General features: G+C 52.4%; 1 protein-coding gene across 1 annotated transcript; it reads right to left on the reverse strand.

Annotated features, from left to right (window-relative positions):
• Positions 1-2,294: 2,294 nt before the first annotated feature.
• MESP2 (mesoderm posterior bHLH transcription factor 2) lies at positions 2,295-4,528 on the reverse strand. The gene is made up of 2 exons (XM_055326734.1): positions 3,650-4,528; positions 2,295-2,837 (listed from the first exon to the last, which is right to left on the reverse strand). The coding sequence occupies exons 1-2, from the start codon at positions 4,526-4,528 to the stop codon at positions 2,568-2,570; spliced, it is 1,149 nt and encodes a 382-aa protein (XP_055182709.1). The 3' UTR covers positions 2,295-2,567.
• Positions 4,529-17,178: the final 12,650 nt, after the last annotated feature.

Here is a 17,178-nt window from a genome sequence, read left to right on the forward strand (position 1 = left end):
TTCTGCCTTTGGTGCAGCTGCTATGAGACCATGGAGCCAAGACCTTGGGTCTTCTAGGGAAGGAGGGAGCACTGGACAGGGAGTCAGGGGCCTGACATCTCTACCTAGCTGGGGGGCTGGGGAAAGTTGCTCCTCTCCCTGGGCTTGTTTCATCAGCTATAAAATGAAGGAGTGAAGACTATCCATTGAAACCAAATCTGGGAAGGATTTTCTTAAAGCCCCAGGCTCCTAAGTCCCAGCTGAATGCACTGAATCATGCTCTCAGGGTGGGCCCCTAGAACGAAGTGTCTCGGCATGCAGTCAGGTTAGGCACCCACCAGACCACACCATCTCTCTCCATTCAGCAATTACTATGTGCCAGGCCCAAGAACCCTGAGATATAGGGCCTGTTACTGTCCCCATTTCATAGCTGAGAAAACTGAGGCTTGGGCAGGTTTTCCCAGTTATACAGAGAGTTAGAGCTGAGTGGAACGCACATCCAGGTCAGGCCCCTGTAACCATCTCCTCACTGTGTGAGGTCTTCTCATCCTCCCACCTGTGGCTGGCAGGCCCCAGGGACAGGAGCCCCTGGGGTAAGAACCAGAACCCTAGAAGGCTAGGGGAAGAAGCTACTTCAGTGGGCACCTAAACTAGTTCCTCTTTTAGGAGACGGAGTAACTGAGGCACAGAGGAGTGACTTGCTTGATGATGTCAGCGGGCACATCATCGGGTTGGATGGCTGGCCTGCGTGCAGCTGAGAGCTCAAGCAGCTTGTGCTCTGGTCTTCCTCCCTCCGCTTCTGTCGCCCTGCACTGTGGCCTCCCCACCCGGCTCCGTTTCTGCCAAGCAGCCCAAGGGACCACCCGTGCCTCTGACCCAAATCCTTCCACTTTCCCCACGTTCACTGCCTTCCCAGCACCCAAGAAAGAGGCCAGACAGGATCCCCATAACCTATGAGCTCCTTTTCCGACTCTATTCATCACCTCTGTCAACTCTGGACATGCAGTTTCTTCTGCCGGGGTCACTCCCCACTCGCCCGCTTGGCAAACATCCCTCACTGCCCATCCCCTATATCCTGCGATTCTCCCCTACTTGGGTCAGTATATACAGAATGAGGTTGTTACCACTTTTGGCGCCCAAGCCCATGGTGGCCTTGACTAATGGATCTTGGGTGGCATTCTTTCAAGATTCTGGAGGTGCCTCTTATTTTTACTTAAAGCAGCATACATCAGAACAGCAGCAGTAACATGGATCAGGTAACTCAAGAAAGCGGTGTCAACCCTGTTTCCCACCACGCTGTCGCATTCTCTCTGGTCCCTAAGTACTGTATGTAAACTCACATTCTCAACTTGGGCCTTGACCGCTCACTTTCCTCTAATCTGCCCTGCTAGCTGGGGAATGTTGTCTCTCCAGGACCTCACATCAGGTATTATGGGCTGACCTGTGTTCCCCCAACATCCATGGTGAAAGTCTAAGCCCCAAGACCTCATAATGTGAATGTATTCAGAGATAGTGCCTGCGAAGAGGTAATTAAGGTAAAATAAAGTCGTATGCATAGGCCCTAACCCAGTATGACTGGTGGCCTTAACCAGAAGTGATTAAGCCAGGTGCAAAGACCGCAGGGTAATTATGTGAGGGCACAGAGAGAAGGTGGCCATGTGCAAGCCAAGGAGAGAGGCTTCAGAGGAAACCAACCCTGCTGACACTGACCTTGGGCTTTTAGCCTCCTGAACTGTGAGAAAATTATACTTCTGTTCTTCAAGCCACCTGATGTACGCTCTTCTCTTATGGCAACCCTAGAAATAAATACACTGGCCCTAGCTTATGCAAGCTAACCACTTCATTTCTTTTTTTTTTTAATTATTTTTTTAAAAATCACTTTTATATAACTGTGAAAGAGCCCTCCGGGTCAGTGGGAATGTACTCAAAAGAATGGACAACATAGTGGTGATGGGTTGGAGGCAAGTGAACAGGCCCAAACGTTAACCCCCTGTGTGACCCTGCCCAGCAGGCCAGGTGGAGCCCCTGGAGATAAAGACTCGTCAAAGTAGCAAGTGAGGGCACACACCAACCTCAGGAGGCCTAGTCCCAGGGTGAGGAAGAGCAGCATGACTGTTCCCTGTGGGATGGGAACATTCTTCCTTTTCCAGAGGCAATAAAAACCCAGGTTGATAGAAGAAAAACAGACCAAATAAAAATTTTTGTTTTTGTTTAAGAAGTACAAAATCTAAGCATACAGGCTTCTCTCCCCGCTCACCCACCCCCTCACCCACTCCCCCCCACAATCCCAGCCTGGCCAACTCTGTGGTCAAGCAGCCACCACCTTCCTGAGGCTCAGGCAGTGCCCTGCAGAACACTGGTCATTCTGGGGGTGTCCAGGACGTGGAGGACACTACCCCAGTCCTGATTCCAACCAGGGAGGCCACCCACTATGTTTCAAACACTGCCTCTGTGAGAGACATCACTTGGAAAAGAGATCGTTGGCTTAAAAAAAAAAAAAAGCTTGAAGATCACAGCAAGTAGCAAATGAGGAGGGCACTTCACACCAAAGGCCCGATTCCTGGCTGACAAGGCAACAGGCAAGGCCATTAGTAGAAGATGCCCAGGTGGGCCCCTTCCAAATCTTCTTGCCAAAGTTCAGGGCAGCCACTGAGCTGCAGGTCTGAGCTCTGGGAAGGGCTTTCATCACCGAGCTGGAAGGCAGGGCCTGGTCCCTGGTTCTCTGAGCTGGGGAGCACCTCTACACTGTGGCTCCAGCATCCCCATTGGGTCTGAGGCTGGAGTCTCTGGCATGCTGGGCGGGACAGGAGGGGTGGGGTTTCTGGCAACAGACAGGACTCTGGAGACACTGAGATACCCTGCAAGAGAGACAAAAGCAGCTGATTAGTAGGCCACTGCCTGATGCCCTGAGACCTTGACCCTGGATGCTCCCTGGAACGTGGCTGGCAGCTTCTGGACAGCCCTGGTGCCATGGATGCAGTGAAGCAAAGTGGTGAAGAACACTGGCTTTGGAGATACACTCCAGGGGTTCAAATCTCACCTCTGCTACTAATTAGGTTTAAGAACTCAATCTCTTTTATTCAGTGTTCTCATCTGTAAAATGGGGGTGATGATGACAATACCTATTCCACAGTTGTAGTGTTGGCTGAGTTAATACATGTACAGCGTCAAGAAGGTGTTGGGCAAACAGCAAGCAGTAAATTTTGGTTATTAATATACTCATGGGCCTCATGAACAAATGAAGCTTGAAGGAAAGCTCCAAACCAGTCTACCCTGGAAGTCCCCACCCCTGGGGCCGGCCGGGCTCCCTCTCCCCAAACCTTAATGAAGCACTTGGGAGCGAATCCCCAATGGCTCTTACTACTTTTCATTTTGCCTCTGGAGCAAGTCCAAGGATTCCCTCTTTAACTTGGCTGTCAAGTTTTCTAGGTCCAGGTGGTGGTGGCCTTAACGACCTGGGGCCCGCCACACCTCTTTCCCCAAGGAGGTAAAGGTCCTCTCCATACTCTCTTCAGCTTCTCTCTACCTCTCATTGGGTTGTTGGATTAGATAAACTGGGATAGAAAAAAGCCTGTGATTCCCTGCAGACTAGAGCCTACCCACCCCTGCCATTTCCAAAGAAACCTGGGGACCACCCCGAGGGAAGTAGCACCCTAACATGCGCGCGTACCTGGTATACTACAGCCAGCTCGGGGGCCGCGGGGGGCGGCGTCCAGGGCGTGGCCTGGTTCCTCGGTTCTGGGGACGTCTGAGTCCCGGAACAGGCCTGGGGCGGTGTCCAAAGGGCAGCGTCACGGGCTCTCCCTTGGGAGAGTTGCGGGGGCGACTGCATCGCAGGGCAGTAAGGGGGTGTAACCCAGGGATCCACGTCCGGCACCCGGCTCCCCAGGCGCTCGGGCGCCACTAGCGCTCCGGGACGGGCCGGCGGGGACCCCCAGGGCACCGCGGAGCCCAGGCCCCCCGGGGCGCGCGCCTGCACCTGCACCTGCACCGGCGTCTGCGTCTGCGCCTGCGCCTGCGCGGGGCCGCCGCCGCCGCCGCCGCCGCCGTCGGGGCAGAGCTGGCAGCACGGAGGCGCCGCCGCGTCGCCGCGCCGCCGCCGCCGGCGCTGCAGGCTCTCCTCGCTGAGGCCCAGCACGGCCGACAGGTGGCCGATGTAGCGGATGGCCAGGCGCAGCGTCTCGATCTTGGTGAGGCTCTGGCCGGCGGGCGCCACGGACGGCGGCAGAAAGCGGCGCAGCTCGTGCAGGGCGCGGGCGAGCGTGCGCATGCGCAGCTTCTCGCGCTCGCTGGCGCTTTGCCGCGGGCCGCCGGCCGCTGCGCTGCGGGCTCGTGCGGGCGCCGTCGGGGCGGCCTCTGCGGCGCGGCCGCTGCGGGCCGGGGGCGCGGGCTGCGACGGGCCGCGGGCGCCGTCGCAGGGGCACGAGCCCGACGAATCCGAGGAGGAGGCCGGGGACGTGGAGTCGGGGTGGCCGGCCCAGCCCCAGCCCCGGGGTGAGGCCCAATGGTCGTGGCCCAGAAGGCCGCGCAGAGGAGGGGACTGGGCCATGGCCGGGGCCGCCGAGGGCTCTGGGAGGCTGAGCCGGCCACCTCCAGGCCTGAGCTTTTATCTGGCCCGAAGGTGAGAGGTGGCCCCCTGCCAGGTTACAGAGAGGTGTCAAAACCCACAGAGCCCAGGGAAGGCCTGGGCAGGGGGGCCTTGGGAAAGCGGGCCCATTTGCGGAGGTGTGGATTCTGACTCCTCGGGGGCTCTAATGGAGGCCCCTGCAGCCCGGGAGGTGTGGGAGGGACAATTCGCATCTGGCTGGAGCTGCGAAGCTTCTCACCGAGTTCCCACCCGCCCGGGCTCGTGGCGTGGTGAGTGCCCAGGACCCCGACAGTGGTGGGCAGTGCCATGGTCTGGGGACGGCCGGGCTGGCCCTCGTGTGACATGTGGACCCGCGCAAAGAGAGGCTGCCTCTCTCACCCCCAGCGACTTCCCCTCACTGTCTGCAGGTGTGCTGGGTAAGAGGTCAAGACAAGCCCCGAGGGATTTGCCCACAATGATTCGGGGTGGGGTGAAAGTAGGGGGACCTACAGGTGGATCCTTCCTGGGTTGCAGCTGGAATCCACACTTGCTGGTTTGCTGAATGGTACAGAGAAAGTCATCTCACTACCCACAGATAGTTTCTGTCCCTGAAAAATAGAACAGGCAGGAGAAGAGGGATAGGGAGCAGTGGGTGATGAAGATGGGAGAAGGTGAGCCCCCAAGCAGGCCTGAATATGTTTGCTTTGTGACCTTGGGCAAGTCACTTAACTCCTCTGACACTCAAGGTTCCCTCAATCTCCTAGCAGTAATACAAAAACGCACCACCCAGGATGGCTGCTGGTACTGGGTGGAACCATTCAGTATGGGCCTGGCAGGTGAGCTAAATGTTTGCTGTTCCCATTTCATGAAGAAGGTTACTTACATTTCAGGATGCTGTAGGCATCACATTTCATTCATATTTATTTAGCAACTGGCAAAAGCCAGGCATAGCAGTGTGAGCTAGTTGTGGTTTCTACTCATGACATTTCAGGCTTGTGCTGAGAGACAAGTGAAAAGGCCATTATACACTTAGTAGCTCCGCCACCAACTAGCTGTGTGGCAGAGCTTGAGTCTGAGCTTGAGCTTCTGCTCTATAAAACAGGAATAATGATTATAGTATCTACTTGTAGGACTGTTGTTACAGTCTCGTATTATAAACTTGGAGGTAGGGATGCTTGGGTGGCTCAGCAGTTGGACATCTGCCTTTGGCTCAGGGCATGATCCTGGAGTCCCAGGATCGGGTCCTGCATCAGGTTCCCGGCATGGAGCCTGTTTCTTTTCCTTCTGCCTGTGTCTCAGCCTCTCTCTCTGTCTCTCATGAATAAATAAATAAAATCCTTAAAAATAAAATAAACTTGGAAGTAGTAAAGCTCTCCTCAGCAATGATTACAGTTTAAGGAGGCATCACTGTCCTTTGTGATCTTCAGAGAAAGCGCTGTACTCTGAAGCTGAGGCCCAAATGAGGGTCAGGGTGTAGAGCTCTGACCACAGAGCTAGAGAGGTCACCACTGGGCCCTGGGCCATGAGTAGGACTTGGTTAAGGAGAGAGGCGAGTAGGGAACATTCTGGCTGTGGGAACTGCTTAAACAAAGGGCTGGCAGTGGGACTTGGCAAGGTGCTTCCAGAACAGTGTGCAAAGGTGCTGCTGTAGAAAGCTGGAGGACAGCTTGGCTGGGGCCAGCCTAAGAAGTTGGATTGCCAGATGGACCTTGGAGCAGAAGTGTGATGTGAAAAAAAAGGGGGGGGGTGGCGGTCAGTAACTAAAGGTCAACATGATGATGTTTCCGGAATAGGTTGGCCTATATCAACTCGAAGTAATAAATAATGACCTTGGAGTATTTGTGGCTGCTCCTCAAATATTTCACTAATTCTCTTTGTAAGTAGTGGGAACATTCCAGGTAAAGCTGGGATCCCTGTAACCCCTCAGCTATCAGGTTGTCATGTGCCCCTCCAGACCTGGCCCACATGTTCACATGGATGTATGTAAATGAGGCAACATTGCAGCCTGTTGTCTGTAAGTTGCAGTTGTTGTTTTTTAAGATTTTAGTTATTTGAGAGAATGAGTAAGCGCATGAGTCAGGGGTAGGGGCAGAGGCAGAGGGAGAAGCAGCCTCCCCATTGAGCAAAGAGCCCGATGTGGGGCTCGATCCCAGGACCCCAGGATCGTGACCTGAGCCAAAGGCAGACACCTAACCGACTGAGCCTTGTGACTTGTAACTTGCTTTCTTTCATTCAACATTGTGCCTTAGAGCATCCCACATCAGGATATATTTAGCTGACTTGTAGAGGGTAATAGATGATTTCAGTGAACATTTAAACATTGTGTGAACATTAGAGCAGATCATTTTAACTGGAAAAAAAAATGGCAGGAGGCTCTGACAACCCTTCAATGACCAGGTGACATCACTTCTGCTCAGGACTTATTTTTTAAAATACCAGAGAAAATATGCCCAAATTACCACTCTGACGTGATGATGAAGTAATGATTGTCATTGAACAATGTTGGTCAGGGCAACACCTGTTTAGTTTATTCTAGCTGCCGTGAATGAGGAGAAGGAATTTCTAATTTGTCCATGGCACAGAGAGAAGATGACTCACTTAACAGTGCTCTTGACTCCAAATAGGCTTTCTCTGGAGAGAAGCTGGCAGTTTATGCACTATTCCGTGACTTAAAAGGATTTAAAACAAGTAAAAATAAAATAGAAAAAAACCCAACTTTTTCCTAAGGGTGGTGGGGACTTAGAAAGTGAGTCCTACTCTTTTTAGGTTGAACTGTACTGCCTAGGAATTGATTTATATGTAATTGGCATTATAGTACATGTTGGCAAATCAAACTTCAATTAAAAAAAATATATATATGTAATTGACAGTTGTAAATAAAATCCATCAGGTTTCTTGTGTGTTTATTTTTTTATTTTTTATTTTTATTTATTTATTTATTTTTTTTTTAGGGATCCCTGGGTGGCGCAGCGGTTTGGCGCCTGCCTTTGGCCCAGGGCGCGATCCTGGAGACCCGGGATCGAGTCCCACATCGGGCTCCCGTGCATGGAGCCTGCTTCTCCCTCTGCCTGTGTCTCTGCCTCTCTCTCTCTCTCACTGTGTGTGCCTATCATAAATAAATAAAAAAATTTTATTTATGATAGGCACACAGTTTTTTAATTTATTTATGATAGTCACACACACAGAGAGAGAGGCAGAGACACAGGCAGAGGGGGAAGCAGGCTCCATGCACCGGGAGCCCGACGTGGGACTCGATCCCGGGTCTCCAGGATCGCGCCCTGGGCCAAAGGCAGGCGCCAAACCGCTGCGCCACCCAGGGATCCCTTCTGTGTTTTTTTTTTTACTATTTTACTTATTTATTCATGAGTGACACAGAGAGAGGCAGAGACATAGGCAGAGGGAGAACTCCGCAGGTTCCATCCCATCCCGCAGGGATCCCGATGTGGGACCCAACCCCCGGATCATGCCCTGAGCCAAAGGCAGAAGCTCAATTGCTGAGCCACTCAAGCATCCCTCTTGTGTGTTTCTTAATCTAGATTCTGAAGTTTCAACCTGCTGTTGATACTAAGTTTTCTGACTCACCCCTTTTAAACTGTTCTATGATATTCTGTAGCATATGTGCACCAGTCAGGCCCTTACTGAGGCATCTTTAGTGTGTGTTTAGTTTTTGCCAAATAGCACTGCCTCATGCATAGGCAGGTAGATCTGCTTGCAATCTCCAGGAAGTTCTGAAAATCCAGAATTATCCCCACCCTTAGAGCCAGCCTGGGAGGATTTCATATGAAAGAGTTTGGTGAATAATGGGAATCCACTGTCAGCATAGAGCCCTGCTTACTCTCCTGTTTCTAGGGTAGCCTGGCCTCCTCTCTTGGGCTAGCACCAGAGCCCCGGCTACAGACTGGGCTGTAAGATGTCAGAGTGTAAGTTCTAGAAAGTGGGGCCCTGGCTCTTAGCCAGGCTCTGGAAGCACAGGGACAAACTGTCTTCCAGCCCCATTCACTGGGAGAGTATGCCAAGATGCCAAAGTAGGTCCCCTCATATTGGGCCTGCTTAGCACAGGGAAGCAGTGTCACTTGACAGGAGGCTGGGCTATGGAATCGGACTGACTTAGGTTTAGAGTCCCAGCTCTACCCCTTATAAGCTGTGAGAACTTGGGCAACTTACTGAGCATCTGTTTTCTAATCTGTAAAGTGGGTATTCTGACTGCCAGGGTGATTGTTGGGGTAAATAAAGATAATGCATGTCAGAGCGCTTAGCACAGAGCCTACACTTACAAGTTTTGCTTATAGCAAGTTCAAGGGCAGAAGAATGAAGTAGGTAAAGGATGAGGTTGGGTGTAGGTAAGGGGGGTGGTATCTCTTAGTCTTGGCCCTAGAAGAAGCCAATCCCTTCCATCCCTGAGACTCCAGCAGCAGGTCCAGCACATCCTGCTCTATCTCCCTCCTCCATCTGCAGCTCTTTGCCTCTATGGACCTAGCATGGGGGGTCATCTTCATCAGGGCACTCCAGCTTCTGGCCTGTGGCAGGGGTCACCCCAGCTACAGCGTTGAGGGAACAGGAGAGTTCAGATACCTGGAGCCAAAGCTGGAGCCCACCAGCCCAGCCAAGGCTAGGAAATAGAGGATCTGAGCCTGCTTTTCCTGGTGGGCTGGGTCCTGGCGCAGCTGCTTGTCCAGCTTGCCTCTGGGACCCTCAGGCATTCCTCCCTCTATGCAGAAACCTGCCCCAGGTGCTTGGCAAATAAGCTGGGTCTGGGTCCTGCCCCACGGAGGCTTCTAGTTGGGCCAGCTCTGCTTCTCTCTTCCCTATCGACTCTCCTGGTGGAAGGAGGGACATCTAAGGTGTATGCTCTTAGATAAGGTGATTGATGTCTGGGCCTCAGCGGGCTACTGGCACCAGACCGGGTGCACCCTGCTTCCTGTGATAGCAGAAGGTGGTGGTTAGGTCAGAGAAACATGGTCAGTAGAATGTTCACGAGTATGGCAGACACTTCTAGTTGCACACAGCATCCATTACAGCCTCTATTCTTAAATCTTTTTACATAGCAGGACTTGGTGTTATGTGGGTAGCAGTATGCCCAGCTGAAAGACTACATCTCTCAGCGTCTCTTGCTCATGTAACAGCCAACAAGATGTTAACAGAAGTATTGGTTGGGGTTTCTAAGAAATCTGTTTGTTTATAAAGATTTTGTTTATTCATGAGAGACATGGAGAGAGAGGCAGAGACATAGGGAGAGGGAGAAGCAGGCTCCCTATGGGGAGGCTGATGCAGGACTTGATCCCAGGACCCCAGATCATGACCTGAGCCAAAAGGCAGACACTCAACCACTGAGCCACCCAGTGCCACTAGGAAAGCTCTTTAAAGCAGAGATGCACCCATGTTTCTATCTTATATTTTCTTCCTGGAAAATGTGATGACTGGAGCTTCAGCAACCATTTTGTGACAGTGAAGCAATCCCAAGGACAGAAGTCATACATTAAGGATGACGGAGCAAACAATCTTGAGGGCTTGATGACAACATAGAAGCACCATACTGGCCCAGGACTATCTATCCCTGAATTTCTTTAATGTGAGAGAAAATAAATCACCACTTTGTCAAAGTCATTGACATTTGGGTATGAGCAGCCATGTACAATTCCTGTCTACATACTAAATAAGTACCTAGGGTATCCTTGTCAACAAATCCTTGTGAGTTGGATGACAGTTAAGGGAATTCATGACAGATTCAGTGTTCCCACAGATGATGAATGGATGGGTGTTCACCTAGAGGAAGATCTACGGTGATAGGCCACTAGCTCTGTTCCCAGCCTCATCAAAGGCCTCATCATGATCTTGAATAAAGATACAAATTGGTCAAATTTGCGGTAAGCACACATCGAGGGAGTTGGGTAACAGCCAAAATCTCAACAGATGCTGACAGGCTAGAACAACCTACCAGATCTAATAAGGGGAAGGGAGCAACAGAGCTCAAGGTATCCTCTGCATATCTTAGTTCAAGGTCAGGTGGCATCATGTAACCAGAAGCACGCTTGGAAAGGGCATGGTAGCCCTTGCCTCCTGGGCATCACAGGCATATAAAACAAATGTGATCCCAGTTGCAAGAAACGGGGTAATGAGTCTCTTATTCCCTATGCAGGATGGGCCATTGCCAGAGTAAGCATTCAAAATGTGGGGGCCACCATTTATAATGGAAGGAAACAGGCCCTAGCCAAGGAGAGCAAGGTTAGTGACAGGGCTTTAAGCCAGGTCACCAGGGAAATAGTTGAAGGACTCAGGGATGTTTTGTGCCCCAAGAAAAAAATTTAAGGGTATGATGGATGTCCCTGTGTACCTAGAAGGGAATACCCTAGAGAGACTGAAGAGCTGCTCAAGATTGGAAGTGCTGGGGCAGCCCTGGTGGCTCAGCAGTTTAGCGCCGCCTTCAGTCCAGGGTGTGATCCCAGAGACCCAGGATCCAGTCCCACGTCAGGCTCCCTGCATGGAGCCTGCTTCTCCCTCTGCCTGTGTCTCTGCCTCTCTCTCTCTCTCTCTCTCTCTCTCTCTCTATGAATAATAAAAAAAAAAAGATTGGAAGTGCTGTTTTGTGAGGGAGTGAGTGGCCTGTTTGTGGAGGTGATCAAGAAGAGACTACAAGTACACAGTAGACACATGCAGAAGCTGGAATGGATGGCTGTTACTGCCTCTGCCAACACTCACAAGCCCCATAAAACAAGGGGGTTGGACCTGAAAACCCCTGAGGCACAAGAATCAGGGAGAGGTTGGGGCTACCTCAGGACTCTGGGCTGTGTGAGGGTGAAGAACCACAGGGGGCCCTTCAGGCTGTCGTGGGCTGGGCTGGGCTGGGGGGCGCAGAAGGAGGCCTCCCAGGTGCCCCAGCACCCCTGCCACTCTCACCCCTGTGCTCTGTGCCTGTAGCCCAGGCTTGGCTGGGCCTGCTAGTGCGTGGGCTGGAGCCATAAAGCCCCCGTGACCCTAAGCTATGTCTGCCAGTGTGGCACCAGTCAGGTCGACGCCCCGAAGCAGGGGGTGTCCAAGATCCTTTCACACGGGGGAGGAAACACATCATCCCCTGTGGACTTCCTCGGACTTTGCCCCAGGGCAGCAGTCAGAGTGGAAGGCCAGAGGCCCGGGTGGGGCCCTGAAGGGGCTTCTTCAGCTCTGGGCCTCCTGAGGCTGTGGGAGGGCGGGGACTGTGGCCCAGCCTGCTCTTGGTGGCAGCACGGCCCCCACCTTCTGTTCATGCCCAGCCCTGCTCCTGGAAACTCTCCACCTGCCCTTTCTCCCCAGGCAGGCAGTGCAGGGCGCCCCAGAGCAGGCCCAGGGACCTGGAGCTGGGTGAAGGCCTGGCTTCTGCCTTGTATGCTGTCTTTGCCTGCCTTCCCCCGGGGTTCCCTTCCAGGCCCTGGGGGTGGTCAGGCTGTGGGAACATGGAAGGGAAGGTGAGGCAGGGCACATGGGGGCTGCAGCAGCCATGTGGTATTCTCATTACCAGGGAGCAGTAAGGCCCAGCCCAGCCTCCCCCTTGGCCACTGGGGCTGCCTTCACACCTCCTCTCTGCCTGTTGACACAAGGCCACCTCCCCCAGGGCAGAAGGTGTCGACTTGGGAACGAGGGTGTTCTGGGGCCTCCAAAACAGTCCAGCAGCAGGTCTTCTCAGAAACCCCAGAAAGCCCTTCTGGGGGTGGGGGCGGGAGGCTGCAGGTCCCCACCCTGGGAGGCCCAGGGAAGGAGTAGGGCCTGTGCCCCTGGGATGGGGAGGGAGAAAGAGGGTGAGTGGGGGAGGACAGGAGCCCCAAGTCTGCCTGCCCAGAGAATGTCCCTTCTCCTGGCTCTGGGGGCTGGTGTGTGACAAGGCCCTGCCAGGTTGAGTGCCATCAGTGTCTCTGGGAGGCCCAGCGATGCAGGTACCAGGGCAAGGTCACCCTGACTGGGCCTCACAACCGCCTGGTCTTCTGAGCACTGCCACACTGCAGAGTGCCCAACGCTGCGTCTGCAGTAACCTGCTCACTGCTCAGACCCCGTGACTTTTGGCCTGCGGTTCTCCCCGGACTTAGGTGTGCCAGGCCCAGAGAAAGTGCCTTGACCTTCATTTCCCAGTCAGGATTCTTTTTTTTTTATTTTTTTATTTAAATTCAATTTATCAACACCCAGTGCTCATCTTACCATATTCCCTCCTTAATGCCTGTCACCCAGTTACCCTGTCTCCCCACTCACCTCTCCTTCTGAAACCCTTTGTTTCCCAAAGTTAGGTCTGGAAGACAAACCATCAGAGTCAGGATTCAGACCCACAGAGGCCATGCACCCACCACTGGGAAAGGCTGCCCCAGGCCGAGGGGAGGCTCAAGGGACAGAGGAGCCGTCAAGGGAATCAGAACTTGGGGGAGAGGAAAGATCCCCTCTCAGTCTGCAGTGACCTGGTGTGCGGGTTGTGGAGGGTCAGGGCCACAGAGAGGCCCTACTGGCTAGGTCGAATGAGAGTGATCGAGTGATCAGTGATCAGGGCAGCTCACAGGGGAAGGCAGGAAGCAGTGAGGAGACCACAGTCACCAGGTGAGGACTGGCCGGAGCCGAAGCCAGGGCAGGGCCTGGGAGTGAGCCAAGGAGTCTATGGGCGGGCAGAGGATGTGGACTATGGCAAGAAGGACATGGCCCCTGTTGGCTGGGAGAAGCACAGGAGTGGCCAGGGCCATGGAGGTGGACCCACAGCTCTTCCTCCAGCAGGAGGCTGGGGCAGGGTGGCTGGCAGGGGAGGGCCTCCAGAGGCCCCAGGACTGCCTGGTCCCACTCCCCGGGCAACAAGAGCCAGTGGAGGTGGCTCCGGCCTAGGGCCAGCCATGGCTTGGCTCCATCCCTTGAGCCTTAGTCTTCTCATCTATGAAATGGGTGTCCTTGCTGGAAGGATTAGCTGGAGCAGAATGTGTTCAGCATGTGGAATTACAGAAGTCTTGCCTGCCTGCCTGCCTACCCTTGCCAGAGAGAAGTGACCACCTGTGGTCCTGCAGCTCTTGGGAAGTACAAAGTGGGAGAGCGAGTGGGAGAGCGAGTGATAGACACTCCTGTGGCCCAGGCTCTGGGAGGGAAGCCCCAGCCTCCCGGCCCAGGAAACCAAAAGAGCACTTGGGTCCACCTGTTGGAAGGCAAACAAGTTTGGGGTGGTTCTGCAAAGTTTTTTTCCTCAACCCCCCGCATCCCTCCCCTTCCTTTTCTTCCTCTTATTTTAATTATCAAAGCAATGCATGCTCATTACAAGGAAGTGAGAAAATGTAGACAGTCAAAAGGAATTTTAAATGCCCCTGGTTCCATCCACCCAGAGAAAACCAGGTTAACACCAGGTTGGCACCGGGTTAGCACATATCCCGGTGTCCTAAGCTTTTCTAGGCATCCCTGCAAATACACAAACATAGAGCTAGAGGCCTTAGGAGAGAGCATGCTGAGGTTTTTTCTGTTTTTGTTTTTCCATTTTTTGAAGTTTCTGGTATATATGTTGGTTTTTTTTTTTTTAATGATTTATTTATTTATTTTAGAGCCCTCAAGAGAGCACATGGTGGGGAGGGGCAGAAGGAGAGGGAATCTCAAGCAGATTCCCCACTGAGCCGGGACACAGGGCTTGATCTCACGACCCTAAAATCACAAACTGAGCTGAAATCAAGAGCCAGACGCTTAACTGAGCCACCCAGGCGTCTCTTTGTTTTCTTTTTTTATATCAGCTTTATTGAGATATAATTCACACATCATGCATTCACCTATGTAAAGTGTACAATTCAGTAGTTTTGTATATTACATTAAAATTGTTTTAAATGGTGGTAAAATATATATATAACATAAAAATTTGCCATCTTAACTGTTTTTAAATGGTGTTAATTACATCCACAGTTTTATGCAGCTGTCACCACTTCTTTCCACATCCTTCCATCACCTTGAGTAGAAGCATGTATCCATTAAACAACCACTCCCTTTACCACCAGCCCCTGGTAGCACCTCAGCCTCGTCCTGTCTCTACGTAGTGCTCTAGGCGCCTCATGGAAGTGGAATCATAGTACATGCTCTTTGTATATGGCTTACTTTATCATGCCCTCAAGGTTTGTCCATGGTGTAGTATGTGCCCGAACTTCATTCCTTCCTGTGGTTGAAAAATACTCCATCATACATATAGACCACATTCTCTTTATCCACTCATCTGTTGCTGGACATTTGGTTATTTCCACCTTTTGGCCACTGTGCCTAATGCTTCTACTAAAGTTGGTGTGCAAATCTCTGTTCCAGTCCCTGCTTTCAAGTTCTTTGGATATGAAAAGAGCATGTTGTTTTGTGACCGACTTTTCTCACTAATGTATTAACATTCTCCATATCATGGATGTAATTTTTTTTTTAGATTATACTTATTTATTGAGAGAGAGAGCGTGTGTGCATGAGTGGGGTGGGGGGGCAGGGCTGGGGAGGGACAGAGAGAAGGAGAAAATCTCAAGCAGAGATTGGGTGCACCATTGGGTGCAGAGCCTGATGCAGGGGCTTAGTCTCATGACCCTGAGATCATGACCTGAGTTGAAATCAAGAGTCAGATGTTCAATAGACTGAGCCACCCAGACGCCCCATCAGTAGATGTATTTGTGCAATGAGATGTTTAGGGCGCGCCTGGTTCTCCAGGCTGTGGTAGCAGTTTTGGTAACAAGTTTTCTAGTACACACTGAGGTGCCTTATGGATTTCCACATAGCAACATCCTTGTACCTAGATTTTTAAAATTATTTTTAAGTTGCATGTGTAATATCAAATGCAAACTTCTTGTAAAAAATTTAAGCATTTCAGATGAGATTAAAGTCTCCCCTAACTGCCTCCCAGAACCCAGACCTGCACCCCACCCCACCCCTCCACCCCAACACACACACCAAGTAAGTCCTGGGACGTTGTTTTAGGTTGGGTGAGTGTCCTGAGACTGCTTCTGGGTCTACGTGCATGCATTCAGTCGACCCTCATAACCTGCATGGCAACACTGGATGACTTTCTGGTTAGAGGCAGTTTTTTTTAGATCTGTGTTCTCTCCTTATTGTGTATATTGGGGGTGTCCTACTGAACGGATTTTTCTGCAGCTTGGTTCTGCCCCGCAGCAGTACGTCTGCACGTGTGCCTGTAATCTTTTTTCAACCAGAATGAATACCCATCAGGGAAACTGCTGGGCAGAAGGCACACTGAGGCTGTTCTGCAGTTGCAGGCCGGCCCTGGGGAGCCCTGGAAGTGGGCTGTCGAGGGAGGCTAACCTGGTTTGGGGCTGTCAGCAGCCGGCAGCAGCCGGCACACCTGGGGCGCCCCAGCTATCCTGGCCGCCTGCACCGTGTGTACTCCCAGAGCCTGGGCTGGGGTATGATCTCTAAGGGTAAGGAAACTCGCTCGGTTCAGGCCAGGGGCTGGATCTTGGATTCCTCTAGGCAGGGGCCCCTCCAGAACTAAGGGCGGCATTCATCCTTTCCTTTCACAAACAACCAGTGCTGACCACGTAAGACCCTTCCCCTGAGTGATTTAGCATCTAGTCAGTTTAAGCTGTGTTCCCTCTCCCAAGATGTTTTCCACTCTGTCCAGGGACACCCCTGTCCTCCAGCCCGAAAGAATTCTCTGCCCAAAGGGTCCTCACTCCCCCAGGTCCCAGTCAAGTGTCCAGTTCAGGCCTTAGAGCCCCCAGCCCGCTTTTTATTGGGCCTGAAGTCAGATACCTCTGGGGGTGCCCTCCCTCCCCTGCTTCCTCTGCCCTTGGAGCCGGCTGAGGGCCTGAGCCACCCACTGACCTGGCAGGGGCCTCATCACTGTCCTGGTGCCTCACCATGTTGTTGTGAGTGGTCAGCAGGGGTAGGGGTGGCATTACGAGAAGTCCGAAAGCTGTACATCCTGCCTGGCAGCAGCTCCATCCTGTGTTTTCTGGAGGAGCTGTGTTGGACATGTCCTAGGTTGGCGGCTTAGCTGGACCTGCAGATCCTTACCAGGAACTTGGCAAGGGCACAGAGCCCAAGGTGTCCCCTGTCCAGAGCTTCCATCAACTTGTGGTCCTTTCTCAACCTTTGCTCCCAGGAATGTACAGGACAGGTCTGTAGACCAGGGAGCCCTGCTTGGGCCCTACCCTCCCAAGCCCATTACCCTTCTCCTCATTCCTCTGGGCTCTATCTTGTGCTGCTTCTCAGCACACAGATGGATGTTTTTCCCAGTGGACAGAGGAGCAGACAGGGCTCCAGAGAGGGCGAAGTAGCCCGTCTGGGAGTCACACAGCCCATCACACTGGCCCTGAGCTGGCTTTACCCTCTTTTTCTTCTTCTCCCTCTTCTCTCTCTTCTTCCTCCACTTCCTCCTCCTCCTTTCTCCTTTTTCTTCTTCTTCCCCTTCTTTCTCCCTCTTCCTTCATCTTTCTTCCTGTTTTCTCCTTCTTCTTCTTCTCCTTCCTCTTTTAAAGAAAGGACACTCATTTCACATTTTTTTAGGAGTCAGTGGAGTTCAGTAATGGGCCGCAGGGGCAAATGTCAGCCCAGGGTAAGGCAAGTCCAGGTGGAGGCCCAGCCTGCCCGACAACACCACTGGGGCTCAGAACAGGTGGTGAGATTAGCATTGTTTGCTGCTGGGCAGCAGTCCAGGCTAATGTGGGAATGTGGAAGAG

The sequence above is a fragment of the Nyctereutes procyonoides genome, unplaced genomic scaffold (assembly GCF_905146905.1).
Source record: "Nyctereutes procyonoides isolate TBG_1078 unplaced genomic scaffold, NYPRO_anot_genome, whole genome shotgun sequence".
In the NCBI taxonomy this organism is placed as follows: domain Eukaryota; kingdom Metazoa; phylum Chordata; class Mammalia; order Carnivora; family Canidae; genus Nyctereutes; species Nyctereutes procyonoides.

Coding starts and splice junctions, on each gene's coding strand:
- MESP2 (XM_055326734.1), bottom strand. CDS start 4,528: ATGGCCCAGTCCCCTCCTCTGCGCGGCCTTCTGGGCCACGACCATTGG. Junction 2,838..3,649: donor AGCTGGCTGTAGTATACCAG/GTACGCGCGCAT, acceptor TCTCTCTTGCAG/GGTATCTCAGTGTCTCCAGA.